Source organism: Pundamilia nyererei, unplaced genomic scaffold (genome assembly GCF_000239375.1).
Source record: "Pundamilia nyererei isolate P.nyererei 1_Seehausen unplaced genomic scaffold, PunNye1.0 scaffold00234, whole genome shotgun sequence".
Classification (NCBI taxonomy): domain Eukaryota; kingdom Metazoa; phylum Chordata; class Actinopteri; order Cichliformes; family Cichlidae; genus Pundamilia; species Pundamilia nyererei.
The window spans coordinates 327,387-339,784 of NW_005187635.1; the positions used below are offsets into that span (position 1 = coordinate 327,387).

At 38.7% G+C, this 12,398-nt stretch overlaps 1 protein-coding gene across 11 annotated transcripts in view; it reads left to right on the forward strand.

Moving 5' to 3' along the window:
• palm3 (paralemmin 3) overlaps nt 1–11,885 on the forward strand; it is a 31,605-nt gene extending 19,720 nt beyond the window's left edge. For 2 of the 11 annotated variants that reach the window (XM_005748933.2, XM_005748932.2), the window contains 7 exons: nt 1,897–1,949; nt 2,449–2,529; nt 5,629–5,756; nt 6,374–6,446; nt 8,343–8,367; nt 8,945–8,995; nt 10,086–11,885. In XM_005748933.2, the coding sequence (XP_005748990.1) occupies nt 1,905–1,949; nt 2,449–2,529; nt 5,629–5,756; nt 6,374–6,446; nt 8,343–8,367; nt 8,945–8,995; nt 10,086–11,041 (1,359 nt within the window). In that variant the 5' untranslated portion in view covers nt 1,897–1,904 and the 3' untranslated portion in view covers nt 11,042–11,885. Of the gene's footprint in view, nt 1–1,896; nt 1,950–2,448; nt 2,530–3,310; nt 3,479–3,523; nt 3,635–3,714; nt 3,793–4,009; nt 4,185–5,628; nt 5,757–6,373; nt 6,447–8,342; nt 8,368–8,944; nt 8,996–10,085 lie in introns of those variants that run through there. The other 9 variants (XM_005748934.1, XM_005748935.1, XM_005748941.1 and 6 more) reach the window with 9 other exon arrangements.
• Nucleotides 11,886–12,398: the final 513 nt, after the last annotated feature.

The following is a 12,398-nucleotide window of genomic DNA, read 5'->3' on the forward strand; positions in this document are numbered from 1 at the left end:
AAGTGCTAGGTTGCCTTCTGGGAAGAAAGAAAAGAGACCTGATTTGCAATGTGCGTGTATCAGGATGGGGAGGGCATTTTGGGGAAAAACAAGCAATGTGTCCAAGAGTTGATGTGTCAAGGCTTATTCTGGCAGCTTCTTTAATTTTATTGAATTTGATGTGCCAGGATAAAGTTTTATTTTAGTCTCAAATCTGGCATCATCTCTGAAATGTAACCTTCCTGTTGGTGTGCTTATTACCATCTTTATGAGGTTTTACAGGTTATGCATCTGGAAAGTGTTTTGCGAGTGCATGTTGTGCATTGGTAAGCACATATTTTGCGCTTCAAAGTGCTGTGATGGCGATTAGCAGCAGTAGTTGTGACAGCGTGGCATTTGGTATAGAAACGGCTCCCTGCATTAGTCAGATCTGTCCCAGTGTGACATCTCAGTTACCCTGGTGGCTAAATGTTTACTGGTGTAGGACAGCACTCCTAGCATACCACACAGGATTGACGGTGACAAGCAAAATGTTGCTGTCATTGTGTGGGGTAAAAAAACCCAAAAACGTCAATTTCCAATAACTGTTTTAATTATGTTTCCTATATTTTTATGGAACCTAGTCAGTGCTGAATTACATGCGGGTCAGAAATACGTGTTGTTTTTCTCCTAGGAAGTTAACTTTATTTTTAAATTTTATTTTAAGAGTTTCACTCTGTGGAGAGCAAAATATGGAGAGTTATGGCTTGTGATGGCAGGAAGTCGGTAATGACTGAGTTGCCGTGAGCTGGTTGCTATGTGTGGCTCTGCTCCTAGTTTGGGGTAACTCAAATATTATCCCACAGAGTGTCAGCTGCAAGGGAAAACAAATATTGTCTGTGCTTATCTTCTTGCAGATGCCTGAGGCTGCGTCATAACAAAAACAAAAAGCTTAATGGGGGTACTGGAAAGACATTTTGGGGGGATGATCGTGAGTCATATTGGGTCCGATAATGAGGATACATAGTAATGCTAGTCCAGCTGCATACTTCACAAATAGCAAAGGCTAAATTCCTGCCTTTGATTTTTGATACCGCTCATTAGCTGCCGCTGTCCTCTGATGTAGAGACTCAACTGCACTCCGAGAGTTGGGGACCAATGCAGAAATGTTGTTTGATTCTCATCTTTATACACTCTTCAAACCAGTGTTTCTCAACTGGGGGTACTAGAACCCCTAGTGTTAGTCTAAATAGAGCTGAGGGTTCTTATGATTTTTATGTTAATTTAAAACCTATCAGTTATGCATGTTTTTTAAACAAAACTGTTGTAAGTTGATATAAAAATGTTTGACAAGCCACATTTTTATGTTCAGTATTTCTGTTTCCGATGCACTTTGTAACTGTCATTAGCCAGTTTCTAAACCAGACAGAGGAAGAAAAACAATGCTACAACACAGCAAAAATAAAGTCATGAAAATACTGTTTATCACTAACTTAGTGATGGATTTAAACAGCTAATGAGTAGTATTTTAAGTCTTTTTTTATGTTCAATGACACATATTATGCAGATGTCTTCTTTTTTTTTACTAGAAAATGCTTTGAGCTGCTCGGGCTTACTTCCCTTAGAGAAGACAATTTAAAGGAGGAACATTATTGAGAAAAGTTTGAAAAAAGTTTATGAAATACTGCTTCAGGCAAGAGACATTTTTTGCAAGAACACAAGAACCTCGTCAAAAACTGCATAACATGGACATCTCAACAAAAGGAAACACATAATAGGAATCCAGAGCATTCATCCAAAATAAGTGCTGAAGCTCATTCTCTCAATTCAGTGAATATGGTACATTTTGAGCATAAATGCATCCAGCTGACTCGCCTCATATTTGTTTAACCTCTGATCTTTAACCTTTGCTCCTATCCCGTCTTGTTTTTGTCCCAGGTGCCGAGATGGATGAGGCTGAGAAATACAAACAGCGCATTGAGGCCATCGCTGTGAGTCCACACACAAACACACACACACACACACACACACACACACACACACACACACACACACACACATATATTTGTCTGCATACAAGGAAAAAAAGAGGGTGAAGAGACCGTGCTCTTAGAGCTGTCCTTAACTCTTAAATATTTTAATGAGTGTGCTGCGTGCTGAGCCAGTCTGTCCCCGGTCCCACGAAAACAACACCAGTTTGCCAGGCAACAGCTGCTTTGAGCGTTATGTAAAATAGAGTACACCTAATGTTCACAGTGACAGTGTCCTATGACATGATGGGTGGTTAGATAGGTGTCCTCATTTCACTTCTCCTCTCCATTAACTTCTTCTTCATGGCTGCTTCTCACCTTTCTTTATTTCTGATGTGTTATTTACTCTTCCAAATCATCTTCCTGCTGCCTCTCTTCATTTCTACTAAACTCTCTAAGTATGTCCATATTTATTCTCTTTCCTTGCCATATTTCGCATTCCTCCACTTCTTTTTTGTAGGAGAAGCGTCGGTTGCAGGAAGAGCAGGACAGATCCAGAAGAGAGAAGGAGGATGAGAAGCTCAGACTACGGCAGTTCAAGGTCTGACACACACGTATTCAGGATGAGCTAACCTGTCTCATTCATTTACACACTTACTCACACAGAGAGACACAGCCTTAATTTCACTCAGCTAAAATCCTCCGTAGGCTCATTCCAGCTCATTCCAGCTTGTTAACAAGCAGATTGCCTCCAAATTTATTTCCTTTTCACATTCAGTATCTCACACATAGACACACGGATGAGCTGTAAGTACAGACTTGCACATTTCCTCGCCCTGTCACTCTCTCACAAGGTTAGCGGCAAGCCTTCCTTTGTTGAAATCAGTTTTTATGTGTGTGTTTACACACTCACATAGTTACAGAGCTGCTCTATTGTTTTCACATCATTTCCACACTGGTGTTCCAACTTCCTACTCCACTGTGTTATGCTGCCCTGGGGCACATTCCTCAAATTTTGTGAAATTTGTGCAGAAAGTGTTTGTGTGCATGCAGGTATGCATGTGTGTGCCAGTATAAATCCTGTAGCAGAATATTGTGTGTGCCTGTGAATTTGTGCAGAGTGCTCCAAATGTGCGTTTTTGAGATCAAAAGTCTATGTGCAAGAGGCTTCAGCGATTAATCTTACATGATTGTATTGCCGTCTCGCAGGAGTTATTATCGTTACAGCTTTTAGCACATTCATTAGCTTTGACATTGACTCTAACCTCTGGTTAGATGCAAGGATTTGATAAGTGGGAGTAGCAGCTTATATGCAGTTCCTGACCTGCAGAGAAGTTTAGAGGGGCCTGCCTAGCTAGCCAAAGGCACAGGGAGGGAAACAGAGCTAGGCTTGTCCTGCACAGCAGGAGAAAACACAGAGATGGTATTGTGACATTTACTTTTGAGTAGGAAACTACTGGCCAACGGTGGCCAGATTATGAACACATGGGCCAATAATCTGGAACAGAGCGGTTTCTGAGAAGATTGCAGACATCGCCTCGTATTACAGAGTGAGAGATATCACTTTTACAAGATTTATATCACATTGAGCACTGTGATAGAGCTCACCCGGTGTCAGCTGGAATTGATTTGACCAGACATTTTAATAGAGAGACATGACACTCAATAGAAATCTATGCCTTCTATATGCCATGCTTTATTTCGAGGTAAGGTTTGAGCAGTTTTTATCAGATATGTGCTTTTAAATTAAGGTTATTTGATGTAATGCTTCGATTAACTGCACAAGCAGGTGCCTAGAGACATGTTAAGCAGAGATTCACAAGTTGCAATTTTCTTGGCCAACTGGGATTTCCTTTATAATATGGTAATATTGACTTTTGCCAATTTCAGAATATACAGTAAATGTCAACAAAATCTGTTTATTATCATAACATTATCAAATGTTAGTTTTTGTAGTAAAACAAGATTAAATTTTAAATGTCCCCAAACTGCATTAAATATATTAGCTCAAGTGCTAATGAAATATTACTGCACTGTTTTCCTGTTTTATTATACTGCCACATGCAGTTAGTTCAGAGGCCTTGAGTTTCAGTTAAACGTCTGTTGCTGGTAGCAACCACTACTAGCAATATGCTAACTCGGTTCCATAACCTAACAGCACAGTAAGAGTAACCTAACAGTAAGCTAGCTTAACTCTATTGCTTTCACTACGTTCCAGATATAACTTATCTAACCTTGCTGAACCACTATCTGTAGGTATTTCATTTTCTGAAGCTGTTTTATTAATATTCTTGTAGTCTATTAATTTCTACTAGCCCAGGTTAGCCTCTTGCTAAATAGGCTAGTAGCGGTGTGCTAACTGTCATTTGTTAAACTTTCTGACTGTGCTGTTAAACTTATATGTGGACTGCTGTAGTATAATATAATCACATTAGTAAGAATATTTTTATTTAATATTTCATATCTATATGTATACAAAATGTAATAAATCAGAATAATAAAAAAATAAAAGACAGAAGATAAATATAAATTCATACAGCTCTGTTCCCCTGTGCTAACAAATAGAAAATTTTTTTTTGTTGGTTTCTGGCCAATCCACCAAATGAAATACTCAACAAATGCAAAAATAAAATATCACAGAGCTTTTCAAACCTGTCAATAATTTGACTGTTTGGATACCATGTTTTCTTTAAAAATCATGCTAAATCCAGTAGTACAATATTAGAAAGCTTTTCAACTTCACTGATTCAAACATATGTCCCAAGTCACATTTATTTGTTTTCATCATTTTATTACCATACCTTCGAAGTAAAAGTTGTGAAGCATCTAAAAGATCTTCCTACAGAGTTATTAGTTGTGCGCACACCTCTTGTGTCAGGTCTTGTGTTGGTATCTTAAGGTGGCAGAAGAGTTGAAATTATATACAGTGTGTTGATTATGTGCCTAGACAATAGACGGTCTGGGTTTTTTTTAAAGGATGTAGTCACCATGATTTCAGCTGCTGGTTTGTCCTGTTACGAAACCTGACCACTTTATTGTGGGATTTTGAAATTAGACACGATGGATACGAAGCTGCATGTTTACTGGCTAACCACTTGTGAGTGACATATTGTTAACTAATCAGCAGTACCCTTTATAATCCTCCTGTCTGAGTCTTAAAATTACTATAATTTATAAAATGAATAATGTTCCATTTAATGTGACCTGTAACAGTGTTTGAGTCCAGTAAAGTCATCAGGAAAGTGTTTACTGAGGTCAAAGACCGAGGGGGCAGAGGACTATTTTCCCATAAACCTCTATGCAACGATAAGTCTTGGAGCCACGTCCCTCTTTTATTATGTCTGTGGTGTAGACTGTGTTTCATGGATGGTTTGGCAAAGTGAATATCATTAGACACACAATGATAATGCTGGGAGTCTTAAAATACAGGAGAAAACATGAAAAAACTGAATGTTGGCAGGCCTCCAGTGCTGCTAATAAGCTAGTTTACCTATTGATTTGCAGTGCTGCTTAAACATATGACTGAAAATGATCTGAGATATAATCAGGATATATATAAAATATTTGCAGTCTATTTCTCCATATTATTACCCTCTAAACCCATCAGTAATATAATTACATTAATGAACTACAATACTAATGAAAGTTGGTTCACTGTTTTTCCCCCTTCATCTCCTTCACCCCTTCTTTGTTCCTGTAGAGGAAGTCGCTGAGAGAGCAGTGGTTAATGGAAGGAGCTCCCTTATCCCCAACCTCTCTGGACGCTGAGAGCCTTCACTCACCTCCATGGAGTGCCCAGGCCCAGCATATGGAAGAGCACATTGAAAAGTATATCCACAGTTTGTGGGATTTTGTGTGTGTGCATCTGTGTGTTAGTGCTAGAAGACAAGGAAGACATTTTGTGTTTGTCTGAGACAGTTAGCAAAGCAGAGAATGAGAGAAGTGTCACAATTCAGTTGTTTTTGCATAGTTGAAACTTCATGTATATTGCAGAATACCCTCTTCTGTTTCAGTCTTCTAATAGTTTTCTTCTCTTTTTTTGCTTTTGTTGTACATAATGTATTCTTTGGCAAAACTGAATTTTAATCCTGCCAGTACTGAACTCACGCAGAGAAGGAGCCACACACGAAGAGATTTTTCTGAACTGTAGTGCACAAAGTTGTCAAAGCTCTGAAAATTACAAAGATCCCACTCTAATTATTCCAAAGGTCCACAGCTTTGTATCACTTTCCTATAAGTTTTCCAGCACATGTTGTACATGGCCTTTGAGGAAATGTAAACTAAAATTTTGAGGGAAAGTGCTTGTAGTAGTGATGCCTACTATTATTCAGTTAGGGTAATGTAATATTTACCCAAGTTCTTTTAGACCTTACCCAGTATGAGGATGTTGTTATCATAGGTTTGATTGTGTTTGTTCTTTCTTTGTACGTTTGTGTCCATCTCAGGTCGCAGTCAGAGAATAAGCAGTTGGCAGACGAGCAAGAAAAGCTGGAGCAAAGGACAGAGGATGGTGAAACGGTGCGGTAGTTGTGTGCTCACACACACTCACACTCACCCACTCACCCAGTCACTATGTGGACACAAAAGGGGTTGGTATATGTGTTGAACAAGCTTGCTCCATCATCTTCCATTAAGCAGAAAATTTCCCACAACCTCTGTCTGTGGCTTTTTGCCATGCATAATGCATTCCACTCTTAATGTACCTTTGATGTAGCACCTCTTGTTCAAAAGCAGGAACTTTATAAATGCAAGCAACCCCGTTATGTAAACAATACGGCATTAGATCCTCTCTTGAATTATTGTTTTAGCTCAAGCCAAGGCCGTGTATGTGTACTTCACGTCCGAAGGCCTTTATAGTCGGACAAAAATTGTCTGTCCTCGTCTACTGCCTGCTCCAGGGTCTTTTAGTAAAGTTTGTCATACTTGTATATCTTAACCTTGGCTTTTGGAGCTCAACTAAAATCAGTAGGAGACGTAAACAGAAGATTCCACTTTTAATAGGTTTTACAGCCTATTAGCCATGCTGGCTGTGATAGAGGAACCTTTGAATGCTTGACCTTATCTTCTGTGAAAATTAAATGTTTTAAACAAGCTCAGCCAATACGGCTTTGATTTTAGTGGGCCAGACTGGGAGTGAGTGAAAGGTACAGTACGGTACATCTCATAAACCAAATTCACATTTTTCTTCACTTCTTGCGTGTTTGATGTGGTTAAGTACTTTAGATGGGGTCAACTTTCACCGGTTACAGCAAAACCACATAAATTTTGCTCATCAGCTGCAGCAGCAGCTTGTTTATAGGGAGCTGGCAAAATAAATTGTGTCGAACGCTAAATCTAAAGGAGGAGGACTGGGACGTAGCTTATTAATGACTCATCCAGCAAACATAAAATCATTATCTCAGTGCAAATCATCAGCTAGTCTCTCCATCCATGTTACATCAGCATGATTACGTTGGCCAAAAACATCTGAACAGACAGCGGTGCTGTGCTAGCTTTACACTGATTGAGTGGTGCTGACTAACACAGCAGGGGTGAAAGCTCAAGCCACAGCAACAAGTAGATAAGTTAGTCAGTATGTGAATAAATGCCATTAACACTGCAATCATTCTGCAAGCACATTCACACACCACAGAAAATAATATGTGGTGACCTTTAAAAAAAACTCAAGTTACAAAATAAAAAAACTAAAATAACACGACACACAAAATGGTGACATGAAAAACTTAATTCTACAGACAATCTACGTATATAAAACAGCTACTGTGACTTCACCCACTGACTTTAAACAGCATAAACTTCAGCATTATAGTTACTGCCACGTTTAGATTTTTTGGATAAGAAGTGACTGTATTTGGATATGAGGCTGTAGAGCGAAGTTTTAGGCTAAAATGCCAAAATTTCAGTCACTAAAAGTGGAGAATGAGCTTCTTGGATGGTCTGCAATTAGGTAATTGCATTAGAAATGCCCCAAAGGGCATCAACATCACAATAACGGTTGAGAGAGTCAGTGACTCGAATTAGCAGAGGTGACGCCAGCAGGCAGCTGCTGGCTACAGCCACAGTCTGTTCAGAAATAAAGCTTCATTTCTTTCTTTCATGCTATTGTGGTTGTTGCTTTTTTAATGTTTGTATTTTATGACAGAGCATTGACTTTAAGTACACTTAAAATGTGCATCATCTTTTTTTGGCTGCTCCTTTAGTGGTTGCCATAGCGGATCATCTGTCTCAATCTCATCAGATCTCACCCATTTGAAGGGGGAAGTTTAGTCAGTTTAGATCAGTTTAAACTGCACTTGTCTTAACTGATTATAGTGTTGGGTAGAAATTAGCAAACTTTATAAAGTCAACACTTCACAATGTCACCATTTGAGTACAATACATTTCATTTGTCCCCTGTTCCTTTTTACCCAACAGGTAAAAATGTTACATGCTGGAGATGGTAAGTAGATGAACATCTCTTTGGGAATTAAGAAATGTAAAAATTTGGTGCTTTGCTTTTCATTGTCTTTTTAATCAAAGAAAGTGATAAATTCAGTAAATCAACCCTGAAAAATAGTTTAAATTCATAGAGAATTTGTATGTATAAATGTAGAGTGAGGTATTGCTGTCATCCATCTGCCTGCTTCACGTAACACTCACATGGTATTCTGTCCAAAGCCTTTTAATGTGTGCGTGCACACTTTTCTGGCACCTACCAACTATCAGTCAACAGCTGCGCTACTAATTCTGCTTTTACTTAATTGCATCAGTCCATACTGGTTAGATTTCATTTCTTTAATTCTGGGACTTCTTCCAGCTTCTCTTTCTTTACTTGCAATGGATTGTGAATGGATGCCATCCTATAGAAAAGAATAGCGTTATTTAGTCAGGACATGACAGCGTATCCAAAGCACAGGTGTAATAACTGATGCACTACACCTTATACTGTAAATTCTGGTTAATTATTGCTCCATCATGTCCAGCATGCTCAAGTTACACATTACATGTCTATTAATAACTAATTATTTTGTCCTTAGAAGTGGTCAGTGATGTTGCACAGAATGGAGAAAACAATTCAACTGGATCAGGTGGGCATAGGACATTCACCTCAACAGAATATCATCCAGAAACATCCAGGCTTTTATTAAAATCTCCGTCATCATCCTGAGCCTGATAAAATCTTATCCTTTCTCTGTCCTTCCTCTTGTTAATTCTTATCTAATCACCAGCTTGTGCTGACCCTGTTTATCTCACCTCAAAGACCACGTAATTCCCTGCAGATGTGCTTGTCTATATGAGTTGTATACACTGATAGAAATTTGCATTATAAAGGACAGAGTGGCACACGCGTACCTATGCTGTACTGGAAGATCATATATTCTGTTATGAATAATTACACATGTTGGATAAGGGTTTGAATTTAAATATATGCTAATAGAAACCTAAGTGCATAACTTGCATTTTTATAGTTCAGCAGGTTCATGGACATGTCCGTTGGGATGCTACTCAAGCTGTTAAAGTAGACAAAAGAGTTGGTGAAATGTAATCAACCCATCCATTTATATTGAAATCATCCAGCACCTAAAACTTTCTTGTCCAGACTGCAGAATTTAAATGGCTTCAAAAACATTAGTTGGCATACTGTATCTAGTTTAAGTCCAGTCCTTTTTCCATTCTCGTGTGTCCAACTCTTTATAAAGCTAGTACTTCTTTACCTCATGGCCGAGCCTAAAAGGTTTAGCATATATTTATTTTTTTACTATTAGATATATACACATGAACTATTTCAACATCAGCTAAAAAATATATCTATATTATTATTATTTTTCTTTTTTAATGTATTTTTAGCTGATGTTGAAATGGTCAATGTGTTCTGCTTCATTCAAATGGATACCTCTCTTCATTAGTATGCACTTCATGGAGCAGGTCAATAATTTTTCCATCTAATGGATCATTCATGGATAGAAAACCGTTTGGTTAAATGTTGCACATGCATTGGCTGCACTGAGCTAATGATGTAAAAAGCAACCTCTAACTGTATTGAAAAGCTGCTTCTACACCAGCCATTATGAAAGTTTATAATCAATGTAAAAGGTTCAGTTCAATATTGATGAATGAAGAACATTTTTTAATGAATTTTGTTGACCTTTATTGATATGTATTTGTTGGTTTCTTCAGAAACAAGTGAAAGTGATACGGAGATATACCAAGAGGCACCACTGGATGAAAATGGAGTCATTGTAACCAATGGTGTGGAAAACACTGAAGTTAGTGCTTCAGATGAAAATAATCAGTCACTCACTAATGGGCCAACCAGTGATGTTAGTGTGGAGATGGGAAAGAATTTGGATGTTTCTGAGGAAGATCCAGTCAAGGTTCCAAATACCAATGTTAAAGAAGAGGAGGAAGAAGAAGGGACTCTGGTGATGAGAGCAGAATGCATCTTCATCACAGATGATGGGGATGATGTTTCTGGAGAGGTTGTGCCGCAGGCAGATCAACAGGAGTCCGTGCAGTCAGACCAGATCCTTCTGCCAAATCCAGAAGCAGAAGCCAGCAAAGAGGGAGGGGAGGCTGCAGAGGAGGATGTACAAACAGAAACTTTTACAGAGCCAGAGAGTGAGCCATTGGGAGACATAGATGATAGCATAAAGGCAAATCCAGGTGAAGATGAAGATAGAGATGTAAAAATTGAGGGTCAGGACAACGAATTGAAAGATCCAGCCTGTGTGCAGTCGCAGTCCCTAATCAGTCCTCCAGAGAGCACTGTGGTGGCTTTGTTGCCTGTCTATACTGAGGCACAACCTTCTAATCTTAGTCCCAATCTACAGGTTCAAGCTGAAGAATCAGCAGCAGTACCAGAGGAAACTGAGGCAGCATCAAAAGCACAAGAGGCTACCTGTCTTACTGATCAGTTCCAGGAGGTGCCTCTGGCTGATGCCCAAGAAAACCAAAGAACAGAGGCAGGGTCTGGGGAACAGGAACCCCTTCTGTTGAACGCCAAAGCCCCCAGCACCATGGTAGAGCCAGCAGGCGCTGACAGCCCAGCCAATGCTGAGGCACAGAGCCCAAACGCAGCTAGCCAAGGAGAGTCAACCAAGCCCAAAAAATGCGACTGCTGCTCTGTCATGTAAATGCCCTCTGTGTACATGCATTTACTCTCAACCTCTTCACTCTGCCAGTATCCTTCAGCCTGTGCATTGGCTGCTCAGTTCATAACAATTACTTCCCTCATCTCTTTGTTTTGTGCATCCATCCATTTTTTTTAATAAGAATGCCTGGAAGCTGCTTCCCTTTCCTCCACTGTCCACTGCCAACATTCCTAGTATTCCTCTTGAAATTTCCTCATCCCCAGTCTCAAGCTTTGATGCTGCAACAGGAAGTGTGCTCGCTCCAACATGAGGAGAGGAATCATATGGACTGAACTAGTTTTAAAGTGGAACTACAGTTTTAAAAAGAAAAACCACACAGTTGTTTTTTTTTTTGGGCCACACTGTTTTGAGTTTGATAAAATTCTCTTGAGAGAACAAAAATGATTTCATGTATTTTACATTATTTGCTGAAGTCATTTTGTAGTTTTAAAAATCTGAGTTGTAACTGGAAAATTGCAATGTTATGGAAAGGTTCATAAATTTCTGGAGATATTCTGTTTTACTGACTTGAAGCTGGACTGTTATCGCTTTAGGCTTTTTAATAAATGTTTTTAATCCCACTACAGTAGCCTAAACAGGTTTAACCAACTGACTATTTGGTTAAATTGTGTCATTTATAAACAGTGTGCTCCATTGATAGTTAAAAAAATATTACCTAAAAGTATGATACATATGGGTTTGTTTTTTTTTTAAATTCTTAACATGGAAGGCCTGGAATTCCTGAGATGACTCTGTTACAAATGTACATACTGTATACAGAAAGCGTGTATAATTTTTTTTTTTTTTTTAATGATTTAATGATTAAACTGTCATTTGCAATATTCTTCTTAACATAACTTGGTCTGCATTCAGAGTGTTTGTTCTTCAAATACTGGATTTATCCCAAATCATCATCCATGCTTCATGCAAAAGAAATGCAAAAACAGCTGTATTACATTTTTTCTCTGTTCGTGGTTTTTTATCTAGTTATATAGACACCACTAGGAAACAGAATTTAAGATTCAGATTGAGAAATCCCAAGACACAAAACTTAACTTTGCATGTATTACTACATGCAGTTTACTTTTAGATTGTATATATTGGTTTTTATTTTGGACATACTGCTTAGAAAAAGATATGTTAAAGCATTGAAAGGTGAATCATGAGTGCACACTGGACCAGTCTTCCAAATGTATGCACATGAAGCTTTTTATTATGAAAGAAATAAGGGAACTAGTCATCACCTTTTGGCAGTAGCTGGTGTTCCCTTCAACATGTCTCACTGCATGCACTTCTCCCAGGTCTTGGGATAGTCCCATGGATAACAGCAGGAGTCTTTGGAGAAAGGACTGCAGCATGT